The sequence below is a fragment of the Psittacula echo genome (assembly GCF_963264785.1).
Source record: "Psittacula echo genome assembly, chromosome: 9".
Lineage (NCBI taxonomy): Eukaryota > Metazoa > Chordata > Aves > Psittaciformes > Psittacidae > Psittacula > Psittacula echo.
The window spans coordinates 1485282-1509773 of NC_137745.1; the positions used below are offsets into that span (position 1 = coordinate 1485282).

Genomic DNA, 24492 nt, shown 5'->3' on the forward strand with positions numbered 1-24492 from the left:
GGGTACAGAGTCATCCGAGTTCTGCCTTTGCCTGCACTGCCCACCTCATCCACCCCTGGCCAAGTCACACAACAGGTCCAGCTGAAATACCAGTATGTTTTTCCCAGACCACATGTGATGGGAAAGCAGGGAAGCATGCAAGGGAGGGAAGAGGAGTGTTTGGGAGCAGAGGGTGCTGCCTGACCCTACTGGGGACAGCATGGGTTCGTGTCAGGTTGGTGTGTCCATGGAAGCACCGCCCCAGTAATTATCAATGATATGCGTGTGGTTTCTTGTCTAATTCCTAAACATTACACATGATGCAGAGCAAGCATGCAGGAAGATATCCTCAGTAATTTAATTATCATCTGCCCTAAATCACTGTAAATCCAGTGTTACAGGTCGAGTTGTTCTTGGTTTTTCTCATCTGTAGATTCTGTGCTGCAGGACAATGGGAGAGATATTATCCAGGGTTTTCCGAACTGGTGATTTTCTTTCCAGAGGTCAAAGAAAAGCAATGGAAGTAGATCAGAGTCTAGTCTGGACCCTTTCTTTGTGTATTTGTGCAGAGGTAGATATTTGTATGTATGGCTGATGGCTTAACTGATAATGCTGATGGCATATCACCCCCCAAATTATTCTGCAGCCGAGATGGCGGCTTGCCCAGAGCAATCCCTGTATCTGATGTTTTACCTCCTGTGAATCTAAATCAGGAATCTTAAAGTTATTAAGGTGGGGATACAGGTGTGTAAACTTGGGAACCCTTTTACAGCATGACTTTAGTAGCTTTCAGATGTATGTTCTACATCTGAGATTAACTGAGAAGCTCACTAATCCAGCTGAGGTGATGGGTCTGAAGTGAGCTAAATGGTCCCAGTTTGAGTGATATTAAACCTCCCTTTGTTTTATGTTCACATGTGCTTGAAGCAGGGTTCCCAGAACAAAACCAGCAGAGAATCTGGGATGTGCTTTTATGCACATTAAGCTTTGCTAGAGATAGACAAGAGCTAAGAATGCCAATCACCATCTTATTCTGTGCAGAAAATTGAAATATCTGTTAGACAGAGATTGCTTAAATCTGTTCACAGCACCTCTGAACAGTGAGTTTTCAGAGGCTTGCAAGATGAAGCAGGATTTTTCCTATGAGCTTGTGGTGTTTCCCAGCTCTGGGAGCATGGAAAAGCCAAGGAAAGGCTGCCTGGCTGATCCCATCAGAAAAGTATTTAGGTGCTGATTGTAACCGTGCCATTTCCATGCATCAAAAATGCATCCTAATGTAGTGATTATCAAGAGTAAATAGACTTTCTGAAAGGAGGTATTGGGTTTGCAACATCTGTACTGTATCAAATGAAGCCTAACTGGAGATTTGGCAAACTCTTCTTTATGACTAAAGGAAAATGATGTACCACATTAGAAAGTAGCTTGGTTATTAGAAAGCTCAGTCTTGCTCGTGATAAAATGGATTTCTTTTTCAGCATAAAATTCATCTTTACTCACTGCAAGAGTATTGCTAAAAGAGATTAACTTCAGATCTCAGTGTATTTTTTAGTGTGTCGCATTTTAAGGCTGTAAATATATTAGCTGATCTGTAAGCTTCACTTAAGTTCCTGCTTTCTGGGGTGTTGAAGAAATAGGATCATGCTATGCAGGAATCAGGATGATTGAATTAAATCACCCCTTTTGATATTAACTTTCTCTCAGGATCATTCTACCAGGTCAATATTTAAGACAGCTATATGGGTGAGCATTGATTAGAAAGCAAAGCTTCATAACCCAAACTGTTAAGCTAGTGATTATTTCTTACTATTAATTTATCTGTGGTTTGTATGGCATTATGCACATGCCTGTGTATTAGAAGCAGTCAACATAAAACTATTTTCTTACTCCTTCCTCCCCCCTGCCTACCTTCCCACCTGGCAAACCTTATTTATCATATCTAGATCCTATAAAAACATCCAACATAATTTGAAATGCTCTTGTGTGAAACATGATTAGACTACATCAGTCACTTCTCAAAGGGTTTTTTTCCTTCTCAAGGGTTTTTTTCCCTGCATTTTGTATTCTCAACTGCTAAAAACACAAGCTTTTCTATCCTGCTGCATTTTGTGGAAGACATAAGCAGACAGATAGTTCCTCATCTTGGGTGAACCAGTTTTGTTAAGCACTCTCCCCAAGTGCATACCAGTCAAATTAAGCTTTAGGTTAATGTTTTGGAATGCTCTCCTCTTGCCAACTCATTACCAGTGATATGGCTAAGCAAACTGTTGCCTTCTGCTATTCCAGCTATCTACAGAGATTCATCATCTTTCAGCTAATAAGCTTACTTTCTCTAATCACACACAGCCCACCCCACCTTATGGTGGGGAGAAGAGACAAGTCTCTTATAGGTTGGGCAGGGAATTAAAGGCCGAGAAGTAAAGCTGGGTTTTAAACCCTTCTGTGTAGAACTGCTTGGTGGTCCTTGTGTTGTGGATGGGAACACCCATCATTTTTGACTCAGAATTCTCTCATTACCTAGATCAGCTCTGCACTGCTCCTCGGGTGGATACTGATACCACTCTCTGGACAGATGGTGGTGGGAGAGGGGGGTGATGCCTGGGCTGGTGGCACCACCTCGGTGTGCTGTAGGGCCATATGGGCGCTTGGGTTTAGAGAACCTTGGTGTGTGCATGCAGTACAGCTGGCTGCTGCCACACCTAATAGAGCTGCTGAAAGGCTATATAAATTCATGCTGAGCTATGGAGATTATCTCTGTCAGCTGTTCTTGTGTCAGAAGCAATATTTTTTAATGCTGCATTTATGTTGCAAGTGCCCAACCTATACCTACCCGCCTTTTAGGAAGTACCCTCCTTCTTCCTTCATTACTGCTGGCATTTCGTCTGAGGCATATTAGTGTCTTACCTCTTAAAAATAGAAGGGGTTTTTATGTCTTTCTTATGCCATATATTAAAATGTCTGCTGCCCTTCTTAAATCTGAGCTATCAGATATCAGATTTAAGATATGCTATCAGCATATCTGATTCTTAAATCAGAGCTACAAATGCTGGTGTGTCCTACCGCTGTGATGGGGTCAATGGCCAGTCTGCAGAGAACATGGGACACTATGTCATCAAGCTTTTGAGCTCTGGAAAACATCTCGTGCTCACTGCAGCCTGTGCAGTGCTCCTCGTGTGCATGTTAGAGCTGGATTGGAGCTCAAACGGTGCTGGGCCTCAGGCATTTTGGGGAGGATTGCCTGTGCAACCTGGCAGTGAATATGTCCCTCTGTGCCAGCCCTCTGAGGACTGCCCTTACAGAGCATTGGCTTTTTAGCTTGCTCTGTACCAGCTCAAGCTTTTGGCGTGGGAAAACCTAATGCAGGTTGTAGTGTCAGTCACAGGTGGTTGTATGAGGGTGGTGACATCAAAGGACTATTGCAGCCTGTCAGGTTTTGAGATAAGAAACTTTTCTAAGAGAGATAAAAAACTCTTCTACAGGTGGGTACCAAAACTGGGGTATTGGCAAAGGATGTGCTAGGAACCTTGGTGGTCCAGCTGACCGGCTACAGCATTGGATCACAACCAGCTAGCTACATGATCTGTGGACACCCAGGATTTAAAGCACTGGCGTGTGAAAAGAAGTGAAAAAGAAGGAAGCAAACACCTCAAATTAATAGGCAGGTTCTCTAGCAAGCACATTGAGAATGTGTGAGAGAGGAGAGGAGGTGGGAGACTCTTCCTGAGAGCATTCCTGTGTATACCCACCGGCAGGAAGCATCTTCACTGCTCTGGGTCAGACTAGACTTGTTCAAAGAGCACTTTTTGTTCTAACGATGTTTTAAGTTCTGTTTAAAATCGTGTTCAGTTGCATTTTATTTCTTCTCTTGTACCTTCACTGAGATTTTTAGATTCTCTCAGTTTTGAAGTTATATCCCATGTAGGAGGAGGGCTTCCTGACAGAGACAGAGCTTGAAAACCCCCTCCATAGATGGGTCATGCTCCACAGGAGCACCAAAAAGCTCTAAGAAGCCTGTGGAGCAGAGGCATGAAGGCTAGAGCATCCTGAGTAGTTCTGTGGCTTTAAGACTATCAACTACACGCAGTGATTGAATAGCATTCACTTTGCCACTGCTGAAATGTAGAACATCTTGAAACAAGCGTACATGTCATGTTAGTTTTTTGTATTTCTTTGTATTTCAAGAGGAAGAAACTGCTGCCACAAACTGAATGTTTCCCAGGCTTTTAATGCACTTGTGTTCTAAGAGCTTTTTTTCCTGCACAATAATTTCCCCATTTCCTCTAAACACAAGCCATGATACTTGTTGAAATGTTTTTGTGAGGAACTGAGTTGTTGGGTCATTCTTACCACGTGAAAAATAAACAGCTTGACATATGAGCCTCACTCATGTATGTAGTGTTACACCAGGTGAAATAGGGTGGGTTTGAGCTGTGCTTTTGTGGCTGCAGGAACTTGAGTAGGTTAGAAGCAGCTGAGAAGAAAGTTGCAGGCCACATCCTGCCGCTCTCAATTCCGTGGCTTGAAGGAGATGGAGATGAGGACTGCCTCATCTCAGCTGCTTCTTTACTGCTGTGACTGCCCTGCTGCTGGTACCCTCCCTGGCTCAAGGATGCAGCTCTTAGAGCACCTGCACATAGAATCACAGAATAGTTAGGGTTGGAAAGGACCTTAAGATCATCCAGTTCCAACCCCCCTGCCATGGGCAGGGACACCTCACACTAAAATGCCCAGTAGCTATGGCATCCATGGTAGCCAATGTGCTGGCATCCAAGTTTCCCCTGGATGAGCCTACTTGCCACCCTCTGTAGCCAAGGCTACTTCTTTTTCCTGTCTCCATGAAGGATGTCCGGTTCAGGCTGGAAGGGCACAGGGACTTCCTTGGTGAGGCAGGAGGCAGTGGGTAGAGAGGGGAGGAGGTGGCAGCGCCCTGCAAAGGTGCACAATGGTGTACATGGCACGTTTTGAGAAGACAGGATGCTGTACCGTTGTAGGAGACAGAAACAGCTCCCTGGGTGGGAAGAGAGAATGAGGAGGATGTGGTGGGTGGGTGGTGGAAGAGGGAGGCAGCTCAGAAATGAGAGCAGAGGCAGAAGTGAGGAAACTGAGGATTAGCTGGTGCTTTCTGCCTTAGGTACCGCGAGCACTGAACTGTGCAAGTTCATAGCATTTTGCAAAGCTGCAGACATCTGCAAGAACTTAAATGACACTGAAAATACAGAGATGAGAAGTAAAAATGGAAGAACGTGCTTGAAAGAGAAATACAAAAATGTATCAGAGTTGACAGACTTGTCCTCTTGTGCCAGAAAGCTATTAATGATACACCACTGGGTTCTTGTACTGCAAAGACACCTGAGAGTCCTCCCTTCCCATGGCTGCTCCATTAGACATGGGGAATTTGCTGTAGCAATAATTCCGGCAGCAGTTTCAGTAGGTCAGTTCACACCTTAAAAATGAGGTAGAGGAAATGGCAAGAAAACTGTGTTGGATCTTGATGTTTCAAAGCAGGAGATTAAAACAAAATCTGCCCTCAACCAATTTGTTTTCACTGGATTTGTAATTTAATTGTGAACTGAGGTGTGGTTGTCATTGGAGAAGTGGCTGCGTAACTTAATTGACATTTCTGCTTCCTTTGTGTCTGTGACTCATAGATGCCGCTTGAGTCATCCGGTACCGGCGGGCTGGAGGGAGCCGCTGCTGTTGGGAAGTGAGCTGAGGGCAGGGCTGGGAGAGAAAAAAACAGGGGCTTTTCATGTAGAATGAAAGAAAGATATTGGAAAGCTGAAGGACTCTTTTTCTTAGTTTTAAAGGGGTGATTGTTGGGACCTGTCTCACCAAAATCCTTTGTGTTGGCTGGAAGAGAGGGAAAAGGCTGGAAATCTCCGCTGCATCCTAGGTGAGCTTAGCTGGGGCAATTCAATCACAACCCCCTGCAAAACACTGGGGTTCCAGATGCCCATCTGAGCCGTTCCCTTCCCCCCTTTGCACTTTGCCCAGCATATTTTTTTGTTTCACCACCAAAATTAATTGTTTTATTAAAAAAAAAGGCAAAAAGAAAGCTGACAATACTGTTTCTTCGGTTGCACACGTCTGTACCAAATTCAAGCCAGGAGCAGGAGAAAAGGAAAGCTAACTGCCACCCCTGGTTTCACAGTTTTGAGTTTAGCCTCTCGAGACGTGCAAAGCTGTATGTCAAAGAGTGGGTGCTGGAGGATGATCTGGCTGCAGTGCTCGCTATAGTTGTTTTCATTGCACCGTTTCATTTTCCTCCCTACGGAGGTCAAAATGGTTATTTTTACCTAAAAACTCCCGTAAATGGAGCAGATTGTAGAAACACCAAAAGAAACCCAATTCCTTTTTTCTGGGATTTTTTTTTCCCCCCTTAAACTGAAATGGTGAGAACAGTTTATAACTGATGGCAGTTTTTATAAAATAGCCTCCATCCTGATAAAATGTTACCCCCTGGTGTGTCATTTTTCCAGCTGAACTGCTGGTAGGATTGAGAGATCTTGCACACTGCTGTTTAAATAAGTAGACTACATGCTCTATGAAGAAATCATATTATTTCCTCAAAGGAGAACAAGTAGGCTCAGTGCACCAAAATTGCTTTAAATAAACTTGCAGCTACTCCAGCCTTTTCTTGCGCAGCTGCAGATGGTAAAGTCTATCAATCAAGCTTTCCCAGCTTTGAGAATCTGCCCCCTGAAGCTGTCTCTCCCCTGTGTTGCAGTCGCATTCTCTTGTCTTTTACAGGGCTTTGTATCTTAGATATTCTCTTGCTACCAATGAGACTGTGCTTTTGGGCTGCAGCTATCTTTCATTTTGCCTCAGATATATGCGATTAAGATCTTTCAATAATTTGTTAATTGAATGTGCTGTTCACTTGCAGTGAATTGGCTCCATCATGCTTTTGAAGCGCAAGGATGCTTTGGGGAAATTAATGCCTACCTTATCAATGGAGTGAGTCAAAGTCTGGGCAAATAAGTGGCTTACAAGAAGGAAGGAAAATACATTGCTGGCTGATTCTTACTGTCATGGAGGTTGCAAATCTTAAAGTGAATGGAGGTAATGCTGCAGAGGGGGTGGCTGCAAAGTCTTCCTCAGGCTGAGGAGCTGATTTGTCAGCTGCCAGCATATCTACAATACAGGATCAATGTTTCTATCTGCTAACAAATAAGCTCGGTGTGCACAAACAGAGCATACCCTGAGCTGAGTTACTGAGCAGTACTTTACCTGAGTTTCATGCTTGTGGTTTCTTTGAGGCAGTCTCTCTAGCGCAAATTCTGTTACACATTCTGAGGTAGCCCATGCTGTCCCTTTGCTCTTTTTATGGCACTGGTATTTCAGCCAACCTTTGGTGTAAGAGTGACTATGCTTGCATTTTCAAGCATCCCTACTGGACGTAGTGAGTGTGGCAGTTTCTGATCTATAACCAATCTTGTCTCGTCCTTGTCCCAGGTTGTCTGAGTCTAGAAGCAGCAGGCACAAAGCGACAGAGAGGGTGAGTTAAGGCTTAGAAGAGCTGTGATTGCAAGCAGCTGCATTGCACTACACCAGAGTTGAGGGACAGCCAGGACACCTGACCCCAAAGTCAGCTCAATAGCTTTTAAAACCATTTGGACTTGAAAAAGAAGAAAAGGAAAAAGGGCAGCTTCCTCTTTGGCACCGCTGGTTAATATCTCACTGTAGATACCCTCCAAAGTTGTGATGAAGTATGAAGTTAATACATCACTGCAAGCTTTCAGTCAGAATGATGTATTATTCAAAGTGGAATTAGCTAGAAGGATCAATGCGCACCCATTACTCTATTTAAAATAATAATGGGAAGACTCATTATCTTCTTTTTTCCCCTCTCTTCAAACAACATAGTGAATGAGACATGTAGGAACACCCCCGCCGCCAGTGTAATGCACCTCTGTGACTTCAGGGTATTTTTATTCATAGCTGGATTATTAACACTTGAAGGCCAAAACCAGGATTTAACTCAACAGAATTTGCCTTCAAATCACTGAACCTGAAACCAGTTGCCGTAGGCAAAGGCGAGCTCAGCTCTAATGCACATTGTTAGAATAATCAAAGGTCATGGCTGTATCCGTGTGAAATAGCACGTGTGCCAGCATAAGATTCAGAGTCACATCTTGCCCAAGTACCTGTTATTCTCTTTGATCTTACACATAAGCAGCAACTTGAAGTATTAAGGGGGCTGCTTCCATTTCTTGTTTTCCCTTATAAACATATTCTGCAGGATACTTACTTTGGGCAGTCCGTTCATTACACAGCAAATGCTTTCTGTCTCCCAGCTTACCCCTGTCAGGCGGCAGGCTCTTGGCCAGATTTGTCCTTTTGCATCAACTCGTAAGAGAGATGTGCGATTATAGCATATATGAGGGAGATGGAAGAAAATACCATCTGTGGAGGAGCAGCATATATCATTCGTGGATCATTTAGTGCTTGTAAAGGTGAAAAACTTAAGAGCACCAAACCTAGCTTATCACTGTGTTAGGAGCTCTGTAGGCATTTTTTTTGCCTTCACAGATAGCTCTGTGTGCTGTGGTATTAGCCAGTGTTCTCCTGAAAAGGTACAAATAAATAGATTTTACTGTATTTCAAAGCAAAGCATATGTAAACTTTTCATATCTGTTCATCCACTTTCCAGATCTGGCTGAAATCTTTCACTTCCTTTTGTCCAGAAACATTTAAGAAATATTTAGCCACAACCAGCTTTTGCAGTGTGGACTTCAAAAGGGAGAGGAGAGAGAGCTGAGACAATGGACTTTGTGTAGAGCTGGAGGGTGCATACCACAAAGCCAGGATGTGTATCCTTTCTCAATGCTGCAGACCGATGCAGGCTTAAAGCATCATTTTTCGCCAGGGTTAGGAGTAGGACCTACCTAAGCTTTTTGATAGCTCTAAAATAATTTGGCCCCAAATACGTGAATTTGCAGAGTTTCACAAGAAATATGCCAAGTACTTTCCCTTTGCTGAGAGAAGTATGTTTTTTTTGGGCTGTGATTATCTTGGATTCTGTAAAATCTGTTGCTGTAATGTTAAAATACATATTGTGTGGCATAATGTTCACGTTAATGGGATTCTTCTCATTCCTGCTCTAAAAACAGTGAAAATCAAGTCCTTCCCATAAGGATTGAGGACTGGCACCTGCCCAACACTGATAAGAGAAGAAATTGTTTAACTGTGTTGGTTGTCCTGAAACCCTACAGGGCAATTTAATCTCTGCAACCTAGTTAATTTATAACAGTTTTCTTTTTCTTCTTAGCTGTTTGTACAGAGCGTTTGGAGATTTGAGTACTTGGCTGGTGAGCTGTAGATCTTAACCGCAGCCTGAATGGGAGCTGAAGGTGCGTGGTCAGGGGAATATTACCTTTGACTTTCACCACTGTAATTGAAGGTAGAATTTGACACGTTGGCATCTCTCTGTGTCAGCCGTTGTCACTGGCTTCAGCTGCCACAGTTAAGTATGTAGTCATTCATCCTTGGCAGACACCATCCTTTACAGCACAAGAGGATGGTCTCTGGATGTTAATGCCACAGCGCTCTGGGAGCAGCTGGCTATATCAAATTCAAGGCATGCAGATTGTCTTGGCCATTTTACTTAGCAGATGGGTAAGGCTTGATAGGTTGAAGATTTAGTTTCCAAGTCAAGGGCCAGATGTTGCAGTGGGAGAGAAGAGTAAATCATATCACTGTTCGGAGAGGAAAGGCTCAGGTACTGTATCACAAAATAGTTGCCATTCATTTTCCTCTGACTTGCACAAAATGTGTGTCATTTTGCCTTTCGATATCACCGACTATGGCATTCTGCTTTGTTTTGAGATGCTTTGCAGTACTGTCTGCGAGCCCATTTAATGAGCTTGAAAGCCGTTACTGCAAATTTATGACAGTTTAATAAGTCTAAATGCCATATTTTTTTTTTAAGCTGGAAGTGAAAGAGAAATCTGTATTTCGTATCACCCCAAATAGCTGAGGTTTCTTCTGTTCTTTTTTCCACACATGCTTTCCCTCAATGCAACAGATCCATTTCGTGGTTTAAAAAGAGAAGTGTATTCTTCACTCCTGAGCTGTTCAAGCTATTAACATTCACTGGCTTTTCACAAGGTCACTAGTACCAGTCATTGTTAGAGAGTTCTGTGATGCGTTCTCCAGCCCTTCTCGTGTTGGCTGGTGGGAGAGGCTGCCCAGAGCCATGGGAAATGGGGGGGGAGTCTGACCCTTTGGGCAGGGGTCCTGGAGGTGAGATCTGCTGTTGCTGTGTGGCTTCTCCAACTGCCTCAGTGTGTATTTGGGGCTTCCCCTGTTTTTATTTGTTTCTGTTCCTAAAATAAGCATTGAAAGCTCAAAATTTTTGCCTGAGACTTCTGGGGTTTTTTCTGCTTTATAGAGCTGTTTCCAGCAGAAGGACGGGTCATGGATCACTCCTATGACTGTACCATATGGTTTAAATTCTATAGCATGTGCTATAAATTTTAACACTTTGCAATCTGCTGATTTTGTAAAATCAGAGGCTTGAGGAGGTTCTGAGTTTGGCCTGTAAAATAACCAGCTTAACAGAGAGCTTCAGCTGCTTGATACAATGAATAATTGATAATGAGAACTGGTTTTTAACTCATCAGGGTATGCTAAACTTAGTACTGCTGTAACATAGGGACTTTCTATAGAGTAGCACCTTGGTGCCCATGGTCAGCTGTGCTGCTGTCTGTCCTCTTCTCATACTTCTGCTCTGCTCCTTCGCTGGAACTTTCCTCTTTGGAGTATTAATAACATTATCCTGATACGGTGCCTGGCCTGCCACCTACCCTATCAACACTAAGGGTAAGCTGTAGGAATAGCATTTTAAAGCAAGGTGAGAACAGGTTGTGCTGCTGAAAGGTGTTAACGCTGTTGTCAATAGAGTTCATGACTGATCAGCCTTGTTCACTGAGGAATGAATCCTCTCACATTAGATGTGGCAGCTGTAAGTAAATGCAAGCTGTCTGGGGTAATGATTTCCACCATGACTTCACCTGAAGAACACCTCTAGTTTATGAGTGCAGGATGGAGTCACTTGTGCATTACCTTTTCCTACATTTAAACCCTTGTTTTGTTCATTGCATTAACATCAAGCCATTCATTCTACTTGGAATAGCAGGTGCACCGGCTACTGAAGTCACCCAAAGGGTATGCTAAACAAAGAGATTTTGCTTCCTCATGACATGTTCCTCCCATATTTACCCTATGCTGAGTGCTCTGTTAGCACAGGTAACTGCTTAATGGTATCTCTGTTTATTTTTCCCTTGTGCTTGATGTGATAGTTACCTATTTATTCCTGCTGAAGAGGATTACAGGCATTTTTCAATTATAAATGATGCACGCAAGCATTATTTATCCTGTTTACTGCAAGCCTATAGAGTGTTAGTCTTTAGCAAAAGCGTGTTGTTCAGGAAACATTTGTCATAGTGGTACTATGGGTATTTTAGGGCAATTTCAGGATGGTTTTCCATCTGTCTCTTAATATTCGCTGTGCAGCACGCTCATGACCTGCAGCATAGCAGGTTTGTGTTTGTGCATGGAATTCCTGTGCTTGGGAAGTTCTCGTTCGTGATGTTTCTTCTGTGTTGGCTTCTTGAAGGAGAGGGAAACTCATTGCTTCCATCTCACAGGAAAAGAAAAGCTTTCCACAGCTTTGTTAGGCGTGTGTTGGGTGAAGCCCAAGCGCTGAGACCCAGTTACAGATGTGTGGTCCTTCTCTAACCCTGCAGCCAAGGCGTCATGAGAAATGTGGCCATGTAAAGTCAACCTGAAGAATTCATTGCTATTTTCCTAAGGGATATATTCATAAGATAATAAAAAATACTTGGCTCTAATATATGTTATATAACAGAAGAAGATGAAAACAGTTTGTAGAAGGTTACAAGCTCAAGCTTCGTGACATGGAATCATAAAGGAGGTCAGAAGGACACTTCTTATTGTAGATATTTTTGTCCCTTTTTCCTTCAGCCTATTTTTCCCCCCTTCTTTTCCTTTAAGTATCAGCTGAGGCAGGATTCTTGTATGGGTGAATCTCTGATCTCAACCAGCTCCAGGCCAGTTAAACCAGAGGCATACAGCAGTAGGGATAGGACTTGGCATTTTGGTTTTCAGAAACCTCTGTTTCTCTATGAACCCAGGCAGAAAAATGATACAGAGCGGGGGGGGGGAAGGAAGAAAATTCAAGGTGGTTTGGGGTTTTTAAGAGCTTGAAGCAGAAAAGCTGTAAGAAAAGGTTTGCTCTGAAGCTTGAACCATTCCATTGAATGAGAAAAGTTTCAGGGAATTTCTAATGGCCTTGCCAAGATCCTGAAACCGTTGCAGAGGAGTGCGGGAGAGCAGTGTGTGAGTAGCTGGAGGAAACGGGAGAAGCATCGCGAAGGAAAAGAAGACAATATCCCATACAGGTCTGAATTGACATCTCCACAAGTGGTACTAGTTTGCATGTGATTTTTAAGGGAACATGAGATTCCTTTAAAATGTTCCTCTCCATTTTAAAGGAGAGGAACTCCCCATTCCCTCAGAGAAAACATGATTACGGGTCCATGGAGCATTTACTTTCCAGGTCTCAGAGAAATAACACGACTGTTGGTTTCAGGCTGTTGAAGAGCGCAGCACATTGCAGAATATACCACCAAAGTGGTTGCGTAGCAGGATCTATTGAGGCACATAGCACCTCACCAGATTAAAGGGACACTGACAAGACTGAGATTAAGAATTGATCTACTTTGACAGAAAATCCCAAAAGGGAGAGTTTTAACCTTTAGGATTCTTTCCATCTATTTGCTTTGTTCAAACCGATTACAACTGTCACCAGAAATAGAAACAAAGCAAACTCTTTGCTACTTATGCTTAAGCAACAAAAAATAAAGCATTTTTCAAGCCCGATGCAAGGGGGTTTTATAGTCTTGTATTAAATTGTTGGGGGTTTTTTAATGATTCTTTGGTTTTTAAGTGGTAGCCACGGCTTGGAGAAACCTGAATAAATGGAAAAGATGTAGGAACATGTCTTGCAACAGCTCTGCATTTTTAGTGTGTACTGTTCATTTGCCAGAAGCCAGACAGAACCTACAAAGTGGGTCATTGGGTCCAGTGTACTGTGATTATTATTTATACAGCATCCAAAACGCACAGAGCCTCCCCTTTGGCCATATAAAAGTTCATGCTTCAAAGAGTTTACAGCCTTCAGGGCCCATAATATTATTGTCAGTAACATCTAAGCTGTGTATATTTCAAAGCTGCTATTGCTACTTCCATCATTTTATTGCGTATCTTTCCCTACCTGATTGTTGGAAGTTCTGGAGTACTGTGATGAGAAAGGGATCTTCAGCTTCCCTTTAAAACACCAAACTGAACCCAACCGTTTTGTCTCTAGACAAGAGCACAAAAATGTGTCCTGAGCACAGCAGAGTACTTCAAAGGCCAAATAGAGAAAAGAAAGGTGGTTTGTTGTGGGTTTTTTCAGTGCAGTTGGCGAAGAACATAATGAGGTTTCTAAGATTCCTAATTGGTCATGGGGAGGAAGGTTGAGAAGAAACGTGCTTGTGCTTGTGAAACTTGGGCAGTGGATTCCAGTGTTCTCCTCACGCCATTAACGGTTTGGCTGTTTTTTACAGTAAAGCATTTTTGGATGTGCTGTTGTCAGTGATGTCCCCTTCGTACAAGTGCCCTCGAAGCTGGTCCTGCACTTCGTGCCAAAGTGGTGTTCCCTGTGGGGCACAAGATCCTCTGTCAGGGATATTTTCTTTGTCTGCACTCCTTTAATATGTGCCCATAAAGGAATCCAACTCTGGTTTTCCTCATGGCATTGAGATCCTGGGCAGGCAGCAAAGTCCAGAGGAGCTCTGTTGCTTTTGATGTGTTCGCCCAATGAGAGCAGTCTGTCCAAAAATGATCAACACTGCTCAGGCTTCTGATGCTGACCAGTGTCAATAATGTAAGAAAGATGTGCGCCATGAATGAGGAACAAACCAGTATTTATTTCCTAAAAGTAAATTGGGAAGTGTATTAAAAATGGAACATGGTCACAGGAATTGGGAGTTATCCCTTCAATAGCTCTAAAGAAGCAAAAGGTTAAAAAAATTGCATTATTGGTTGTAAATTCCTTGGCTGTGTCACAAGTGCTGAAGTGATGGGTTTAATTTGTAAGCTGTGGACTTCAATAGGTTTAAGCCTTCCTCCTGCCTTCCCCTCCTCTCTCTAGTGCTAGATTTCACTGTTGCAGAGGTTACAGATGATTGCTTGGTGATAGAAGAAATAGTGCAAGATACCAAGTGTTGGTCTGGCGATGTAGGCAATTACATTGTCGAAAATCAGAGATTTCTTCTAGATCCTCTCACAAAGGTTTTTTCTCTCTCCCTTGTCCAAGTGACAGTAGATTAAATAAATGTAAAGATATGAATAGTGAAGAGATGCCAAGGCCCAACTCCATTACAACTGAGAGGGATCCAGCTTCACCGATTCCACCGGCAACATGAGATTTATTCCTCTATCAGTAAGGGCTGAACTGATCTGAGATAAGTTCTGTTTATCACAGCAGTTTTCCTCTATGAAAGCAGAAGTAGAGAAAAATCAGCTCTCTGGTTGTAGGGGCGGCTTTCTGCTGGGCTGATAGTATGGCCAATGTTTTAAGGAATTTAGAGGACACCTTCTTTTGATTTAACCTTCTTTATTTTACTATGGCATGAAGCTTTGGCATTTGTTGAAGAGCCACTGTAAATGTGAGACCTGAGCAGCTTGTTAGATAACATCTTTTTTCTTCCTCTTCAGAAGATTAAACTGCGACTGTTCTCCCTGATGCCAGGATAGATGTAACCAATCCTGTATCCTTTGCTTGTAGGTCAGTCAGAGGGACAATCCAGCGCTGGATCCCATTATCCATGGGTTGAAGGGCGTCGTACATCATGGTAAGTAGCTACTTAAACTTTCTTCTTGCTGGGAAGGGGAGAAGGGCAGGAATATTGTCCTTAAGGGATCAGGTCACCCCCAGAAGGATGCAGTGAGCCTGCACATTCCTCATTCACTGATATTTAAGGGCATCACAGCTATTATTTGATTGGTAAAGATCGGAGTAATTTGTTACCTGAAAATGGTTTGGGGTTAACAGTAAACAATTTGTTTCTTTTCAGTCAGTGCTCGGGAATGCGTAAGTTATCAATCAAACCCTACTGCAATGTATCATTCATATTAGTACTTCGAAGGCAGCGTTGATGCTTCACTCCTGCTATTTATCTTCTCCTTGCTCTAAAAATACTCCTCTCTGAAGTTTCTATTTGTTTATAAATTATTTGTCTTTCGAATTTAGGGAGCTGATAATGAAACAGAAAATTAACTATCTATGAAAATTAATTAAACTGTGCAGCGGATGAACATCTTTCTCATGCTGACATAAATACGATCATTCGGCTGTTCTGATGAATATAAACCTATTATCCTTGAACTTATAGAAGGTACTGAAATAAATATTAAGGTATTTTATGCTTTTATAACCAGTTTTTACTTGGGAGTTTTCTTGAAACCTTACCACGGGTAATGCATCATTAGCAATGGCATCAAGATGCTCCAGTTCCCAAAGTGCTCTTGTCAGATTTTAATATAATGATTTGTAAAGTTTTAATAATCTCATTCAAAAGGCATCTGCTGGAATACTGCTAGGTACTCCCAGCCAATAGGCGTCATTATCTAGCTCCCACTGAGTAACAAAGCAGGCTAGCAAAAGTAGAGCGAGTGTTTTAGCCACCTCCCTGCGCCTTCTCTTGCTCCTTGCTGCTGCAGCCAAAATAGGCACAAGTGGATAATGACACCAGTGTCTCTGAAGAGTATTATTCCATTGTCAAAAATAATTCTTTGGGTAGGATGTGTCACAGTCCCAAGGTTGTGATTCCCTGACCACATAATGATTAGTCTGTCTTGGTGCTGCCTACCCGTAGCAAAATCTGGGTGGATAAAAGGCGTTTGGTTTTTTTTGGCTCACAATGCACAGAAGGCTGCTAGTGTTTCAAGTAAAGGAAATCGCTTGATATATTTCAATAGCTTGTTTCCTTTTCAAAACATTAAGGAAGAAAAAGAGGAAAATCTTGCTTTCCTTCCTGTTTCAAAGGCCCTGATTAAAGGCCTCTTCTAACATTCTTTTGGTGGTTGGAGTAAGGGAATTTCCTCCTACAAAGTTGTTGTTCAAAGAAATTGTTCTCTTTAACTTAGATATTGACGGAATGCATCAGTGAAGGATTCTCATCTCGTATCTCTCTTTTAATATGATTATATAGAGTAATAGTAAAGATGTGAGCTTTTATTCCAGATGCTCTCATTTCTTTTCTTGATGTAATACACTTATATCTTAGATAAGCAGAATTTTATGAATTTATCTGAAAAGGTGCTTCCTGCCTTCCATTTGGCTGCATTTGACTGGCACCCTAAAGCAACATGGACTTTTTGGCTGAAATACAGTGGAAAACTGTTGTGGTTTTTGGATAGAGTGGTTGGATCAAGCAGGGACCCAAAAAAAGGAGCTGGAGAAAGGCAAAATTAAAACCTTAAGTTTCTTTGCATTTTATAACATTTCCGTGCTCGTGTTGGTTTTCGGTGGTCATCACAATACAGAGGCACACGTCTGTAATGTAGAAATCAAGAATACATATGAACGTTCAGATAACTACCTTGGTATTAAATTAGACCGTTCTCTTATATCCCCTGTTGCCTGAAGGGATCACCAACCCCTCAGCTTCACTCCTCCCATGTGCCTCATCTCAACACACCTCATGTAAGGTGTAGCCTTACTTACTCATTTAAGTAAGACTTCCTTGGTTTTCTATATCCCTCTCCCTCCAAACAGCAGAGCAACCTCCTTGACTTGTGCTGGACAGTCACTCCTTACTCACAATCATTCAGTTGCAAAGAGGAAGTTACTCACACAAGCACTCGTCATCCTCCTCATTTCATTTGCCTTGTGGTACTACTAGATGGCCCGGTCCTATATGGGAACTCCAGTCTGCACCACGCCGTACGGAGCACCCATGCTGGCCTGTCCCCATAGTGGTGACATATCCAGTGACCCTCAGTTAGATGTAGGGATGGTACTAATGGGTGGTGAGCTGGTTTTGAATTTCTCTTGCATAGCTTTTCATTTTTCCTGTGAAGTCCTTGCTTTCCTACAGCACCCTTCCAAGGGGAAGTGAACAATTCCAGTGTCAGAAAGACTTTCTGTGGAAGTGAAAAGCAATTTTTGCTTGAGATTTTGTCGGGGGTTTGAATTACCTACTAATTTGATGGAACATAAATAATTGTGCCCTTCACAGTGTCACCAGCTTAGTAACAATGATAGAGAAACGCACCAAGAAATCAATACAGGCTTAGTTGCTACTCGGAGTTCACTTTGTTTCCTCATCTCCAGGCATAATTTTGTAGACTCTTAATGCCACATTAGGCTTAATTTTACATGAGCAACCATGTAAAGTTGCTTAGCTGGAAGGAAAAGCAGCGATGTACCAAATACCTAACAATGCTTGGATCAAGGATAATGCATTTGGGTTTGCCCTGGATCTACCTGCCAAACAGTGTGTTCCCAGCACATCAATGCTCCCCACCTCCCTCGCCCGCCCCGGCAGAGCATTGTAAAGGCACAGGAGCACTGGGGAGGCTCTCTTCAGAGCTGTCAGATGCCTGTTGCCGACTTTAAAGCTGCGTTTGGGTTTGGGCTCTGCCAAGGATTTGTCACCCCTCCTGGCGGCGAGGTGCCTGTTATTCTCACTCCTGCTTTCCCTGCCGCAAATGGAGCTCAGCAGGGACTGACAGCTGGGAGCGTGCAGCCCTCTTTGCAGAAGGGATATGGGCTGTGGGTAGGAGTGACAGGGATTCTGTGGTGCCAGCTTGCCGGTATCTTTCAGCTCTGACCACTGCGGGTCTTTTGTAGCTCCTCTTCAAATGCTTTTCTCATCACGAAAGCTGATGGGAAAGGTCTCCAGCAGTGCTGGTGAGATGGTGCCCCTCCTTAGTTGAAGTTGAGTCATTAGGTAAAGTAATAGTCACTAGCGCCTGGCTGCGCTTGCACTACACGTGGGCCGGTCGTGGTGCTGCAAATCAGTCTTTTCAGCCTTGGTTTTGCTGTAATGTGCTCAGCTGGGTGCACTGCCCTCAGCACCTCTCTTCTCGTCCTTCCTTGTATACTGAGGAGCACAGGGCAGGATGGAGCCGCTCTTGTGCAAAGGCTGAGGAAGCTCCCAGGGGCTCAGAGGGAATGATTGTGCCCTCGTGGGAATAGGGGAATGTGAAATACCAGGTTATGTTTTATACAGTTGATTTGCATTAAAATGGCTGCTAAAGCTTTTGTCTGCCACATGCTTCAGCAAGATCTCAGAGGAGCATCTAGCAGGATGGAGCTGTTGCACAGAAACGTTGCTTTTCCCCACCTCTGCTGTCTTTGACTTGCCCTTTTTAGCACCGTTTTGTATGTGAGCTTCTTAGTGATGCCTTTTCCTTGTTCTTACAAGCTGCCGTCTTCTCCACCCGGTGCATTTTCCTCTCCCAGCCTGAGCATGGGTGCTCTGCACAGTCCCATTTTCCCATGCAGGCAAATGGGAGCAGCATCCCATACTACCTCAGGCCTCTGGAAAAACCTTCAAGGTGATGGAAGCCATGTTTTGACAGTCTGTCCTGTTCTCCTGTGCCTTGTCACTAAGAATCTACACAGATCAGCAGGAAATTATTAGCAGAGCACAAATAAATTACCACAGCAGAAAAGCCTCTATTAATGTCACAAAAATGGGGCTCTTATTCCCTTCCTTGTCAAAAGTGAGTACTGAAAATCAAAGTGTAGCCAGATCAAAAGCTTAGGTACAAAGTGAATTGATGGCATCTGTTGCTTGTTTGTGAACATGGGGTGGGGTGAGGGGAAGAGAGGAACCTTTGTTTGTTTAAAAAGGATTTTGGAAGAAAACCTCTGTGTTGTTAAAATGCCATAACTTCAGCTCAGCGTGGAGCGGTGTGATCTTGGGTCTCCCTCGGGATGGGTGAGAGGTGTTCAGGCAGGTCGGCGATGACCACCAAAGTTTCAGGGGCTACTGGGGAGACCAAAATACAGTGGAAGCATAATTGTTTTAATAATGAAAAAGGAAAGAGAGTAAATGTGTTGCACATCTCTCCACTTGTCCTAGACAAAAATCAGTGAATAACCTGTTAAAATAAATCAGCACTAAAAAGGAAGCAATCGAGACAGTGTTAGTTACCCTGTGGATCTATCACACCGAAAGGCAAAATAACAAGGAAACAAGCAGCATGACAGGTTTTTGCTTTTGTTTTTAGCTTTAACCATGACACCACCTGACAAGCTGTTTGCTTTCTGCACCAAATATCCAGGGGTTGTGGAGAAGAAAGGCGGGGGAGAGGGCTGAGGGTGAGATGTGATACTGCGGGACTTCATCTTTTGAAGTAAAACTTTGAAGCAAGCAGCAGCCCAATTTGGAACAAGGAAGGCCATCAAAGGGGGAGCAGCGTGATGTGTTAAACTGAGAAGGAAATGTGGAGGAGCATTTCTGTTTCCTCGGGGATGATACGGATGTATTCCTTTGTTTTCCGATGGGTTCTTGTGTTCACAGCCGGAGCGGCCATGTGAAAGGGGCCAGGACACTGTTGCTGTGAATCAAAGGGGAGAAGGAGGGAAGTGGGGAATGAAGATGAGAGCAGAGGTGATAAGTTCACACCTTAATATAGGGCAGCTCTGTGCATAGCTGCAGGGGTCTCTATGGTTTAAAAGAATAAATGATGGAAGCGTTGCATATCTCTGGTCCTTCACCTGCCTGCTCTACGGAAGGCAGTGTTGGTCACTGCTAAGACCAGCAAGCTGACACAGGATTAATAAATTGCATGGAAAAACTAATTCATGCAGTTATTAAGAATTAAGGTTGATGCTGAATGTGAACAAAGCAGCTGCAGGGGGAAGGAGCTGGGTGCTTTGCTGGTGGGTTTTAAGGATATTGGCTGAGAAGAGAGGGGTGGTGAAGCCTGAGAACACGCGCTTGTGCTGGAGCAGATGTGAACAGCCCATGCTCCTATGGCCGCTTCAGCCTCACTTCACCCTACCTCCTCCAGGGTCCAGCTTGCTCCAGGGATCCTCCTCTCTAAACTCCTTGTTGTGGTTTCTTTTTCTTCCTATCGCTGGTGCCCATTCTGTATTTCTCGGTTTCCGTGTCCTTGTCCCAACAGGCGCCACTGCCTCAGGTGAGATTTTGTCTCAACCCTGTCTAGAACCAGCAGCGCTTAAGCATTAAAGGTTCAGAATTACTTTGGCTTATTCAGAGAGTTAAGACCTCTCCTTCCCAGCTAAACCTTTTCCTCCTGAGCTGTTTTAAGAGGGGGAGGGAGAAAAATTAAGCCTGAGACTAACACCTGGCATTGAAATGTTCAACTTCTCTTTGTTTTTGCATAGGAGACCTTGCCTTTTTTTTCCCCCTCCTCCTTTTTTATACTACTCACTGCTTGTCTCAGATTAAATTACCTTGCAGGACTGTGTTATTATCTCATTCCCTTCCTCTTGCCATGCTGTGCATTCTGTGTCCTTACAGTTCCCTGTTGTTTAGCAGAGGGCCTGTTTTTTTAAAACCTAAATAAAAGTGAGAAAAATAATTGCACAATAAATGACAAGAATTACCCTGAGTACAGGGGACTGTCAGAAACTGCTGGATTTACACAGCAAGTACTCATCTGCTGATCTTTTCAGTTAAAATAACATACACTATTGGTAATCTCATCTTCCCAATCACCCCTGTGAGCCTGGTCCCTGGCCCTGGTGTGCAGCTTAACTTTATCTGGGGAGTTCTGGCTCAGTGGGTGTGTGACATGGTGTCCTGCCTATTATTTTTGTGTGTTTGCTTTTTAAACGCTTGAATGCAGAAGCTTCAGAATGACTTGGCTCATTGTGCAAATGGAATTGGCAGTAATATTATTGAACAAATTTGGGAGACTTTCAAAGCTCTTCATATTGGTATTGCAGATTTCAGTTATTCAAAGCGGAGCCTGGTGACGTTTCCACCTATCAGGCGTTGCACATACGTTAATTTTGGAAATAAGCTCATTTTAAGATATTGTTTTCACTGCAGCCAAGTTCCTGTTTTCTTACTGAAAACCATGATGAAAGTCCCAAAGCATTCCACGAGATATAAATGAACTTGGCATATAGTTATTTTCTTGTGATCTCCAATCCAAGTTCCTGTTAGATTTTAAAAGGGTTTTGATCGCATATAGCTGTGTGCTGTTTACCTGCATCTCTCCAGAAGCCTCTTACTCTGCAGTGATTTGGTTAAGATTCAGGTCTATCTTTATCTAGCATTTTGCAGAGTATATTTTTAGCAAGTCAGTCCTTGAACTCAAAATGTTCGACTGATGGCTCTTGCAATATAATAATTGCTGATATCAGCTTGTGAAAACTGCAGTAGCTGGTGGAGATTCACTTCTGGTATCTCTTTTAAGATCTGGTTTTTAACTCTGCTTGGAAAACCATTGTGCACAATTCAGTATTACTTCACATCTGGTGGTGATGCCTTGACAAATAAAGAGTGTAAATAGGTCAGCTTTTTATAGCATGCCTGCAATTGCTCTGACTTTGGGTTGTACAAATAATGGCCTTTGGTGCCATGCAAAGTAGTGGGGAGATTTATCAGTCCAAACAACAAATATACTGGTTGTGACTCTTCCTATTGCTGTTATGGGAGAAGGGCCAAGAGGTAGACATGAATGTTGTATCAGAAGGTCAAGGATGTTACCAGCTGGCTCTGTTAATTGTTTTTTGTGAATGTAAGAGCTAAAATGCAATATTGTCCTTTCATGCTGTGGAGCACTGGGTAGTTTAAATGTCACATTCATTGTCTTAATTGTCACCAATGAATCTATGGTACTTACTCATTTTTCCTTTGGAAATGTTAGAGTGGACATGCTTCTACAAGCCTTGGTGCTGTGAACAAAGTATTGCTGTTTGTTAACTGCTAATAAATGCTGCACTGTGTTAGTGGAGCATCTTAGTGGCTGTTTGAGGTGCTGCTGGGTGCTGCTATTCTCTGCATTGCCTGGGAGTGGTGGCTGCAGCAGCACATTTATTGCTGCTTTGCCTAAGGGATGTTCTCTAGGGTCGCATCTCCGGGGCTCTGATCTCCTGGTCGTTCATTTTCTGCTTGGGTGCCTGTCTGCATTCAGGTGCTGAGGTGGGAGTAGGGCAAGGAGCAGCCAAAGAGATGCTTCAGTGGGGCTCTGGTTTGGGTGTAAAAACGATCAGGTGGTTCATGGGTCAGTTTTGCAGCACTGATTGCAGTGGTTCACTAGTATTTGCAGGTGAATGCATGTTTTCATTGCTGTGTTTTACTGCTTTTGTCTGCCAGTTATTTCCCAGTACCTGTCAGCAAATGCTGCCTTGTAGATCTTGTAGTTCCCAGCCTTGTCCACTTTCTCCCTCCTGGAACTCCTCACCCTGCTCCTCTGTTCCCAGCCTTCCAGGCCCAATTCATTCGTGTCCCAAGCACTGAAAATAGTGAAGAAAGGTTTGATATTCTTCTCAACCTTGTTCTTTCCCATTTAGTGGGAATTAGATACATACACATCTGCTTGTATGTATATAAATATTTCTACCATATTCAGTGAATGCTGTTGCTTAGGTTGCAAATTATTCTCATTGCAGTTTTAACAACAACAATAACTGATTTAAGGTTGAAGTTACAAAATCACATTTTCAAAAAGGTTGCAAGCTCTTAGGAACATAACTTCATGGCATTTACTCTTTCTGTATTCCCTTGAAGGATATGGGAGGTAGATTCTTGAACTTCTAAGTTTCTTTAAGCTTCTTGAGAAGATCTGTTTGTGGCTCTAATTCTAAAACTCTGCACTGTGCATCTAGATGGAAGTGATACGAATGAATGGTCTGTTTTCAAAATGTTAGGTTATTAAAGCATAATCAATTGATTATTATCTATTTTAGCAGTCATTTTAATCCAATTACGTGTATTTTTTTAATCTTTGGAATTCATTAATGGAAACTTAAAGCATTGCTTATAGCCCTGAAACATCAGATGGAGCACACCCTGCCCTACTTAAACTCTGTATTAGCAAAGCTGCTTTTTCCTCAAGAAATACTGTTTTTCACAGATGACTGTGACTTTCCAAATGCTTTGGAAAAAAAACCTCCCTAATTGATAACCAAAATTTAATCATAGTCGGATACTACCAGTTTGCATTCAAATAAGGTATTTCTCTGTCTAAATAAGCTTCCCGTAGTTGATTATTCATACTGTAGTTCAAAATGTTTAAAAATGAAAGACAGAGTTGGATGAAATGTAGACTACTTAATACAGTGTGTATTTAATATAAAAGTCATGCATTATTCATATTTTCAATTTGAATAACTTTGAATTTAGCATCCCTGTTCTTCATCTTTTCCTTTGATGAACGATTAATTATTAAAATATAATATTGTCAGCACATGGCACAAAAATCCTTGAAAGTGTAAAATGAGCTTCGTTCTCCTGCCATCCCTTGATAAAGGGATACCTCATATTCTCTGTTCCTCACAGAATGTTTATCCAGCATCTGAAGTGATCCCGTCAATCTAAATACAAGGTTGTAAAAGTTAAAAATAGTTAAATTGTTAATTTTAACTGAAACATTTATTTCTTAAATGCAGGAGGAATGCTCTTTTCAAAGTGTGCATCTACCTCCCATCTGTTCCGTATATAGTCGCTGGCTGTTAACGCAAACAGGATGGTTGCATGTTCTAATGCTCTTTTAGATTCATAGCAGTCCACTGTGTGCTCAGCTTCCGTATAGAGAGAGACAGGTTCTTAAATAGAAACCCCATATCATTTTGCTGTGCCGATGTATGTGTGCCGCATTCGGAAATCAAATCCTGTGACTGAGTTTGCAGTTTTTCCAACCAGTTTTCCCTGCATAAAAATAAGGCAATCAAATTAAATACGACCTTTTTGCTGTGATTATGACTCCTTGATTAGAATCTCTTTGAACTTTGGCCAATCATATATATTTCACTATTTATTTTCTCAGCACACTTTTTCCCAGAGGTATGCTATGAAAACGAAAAATGTGGTTTACATTTGTTTCCTTTTTGGAGATGCAGAACTGGTTAATATCTGCTTAGATTAAAAGGAGATAAATGGTTAATGAAGAGATTGCAGTTTTCTGCCTCAACGTATACTATGACTTTAATAGAATTCCTCATATTTTGGAATGCTAAAAGCTATAAAGACATTGATATTGGGCAGAAGACTAGGAGATGTCTGAAGTGCACCATGTGCTTGCACCTTGCAGCAGCAGGGGAGGAAACAAATCCCCCTGATGATCAGGCTGCTGCTCAGAGGTATAGGCACCTCGTGATTTGATCAAGACTTGTAGAGAGCTGTGGGATGCTGTGGAATTGAATTCTGCAGACTCCATCCTTTTTCTTTTCCTCCTGACTTTGGAAGACGTGTGTGTCAATCACCAGCCTACCTGCCTCTCTGCTCTGTTGCA

General features: G+C 42.6%; 1 protein-coding gene across 2 annotated transcripts in view; it reads left to right on the forward strand.

Annotated features, from left to right (window-relative positions):
* The window catches only part of PTPRG (protein tyrosine phosphatase receptor type G), a gene marked incomplete at its 3' end in the record, with an annotated part of 403062 nt that overhangs the window by 276537 nt on the left and 102033 nt on the right, over nt 1-24492 (forward strand). For both annotated transcript variants that reach the window (XM_080625483.1, XM_080625484.1), the window contains exon 6: nt 14834-14900. In XM_080625483.1, coding sequence (XP_080481609.1) covers nt 14834-14900 — 67 coding nt within the window. The remainder of the gene's footprint in view (nt 1-14833; nt 14901-24492) is intronic.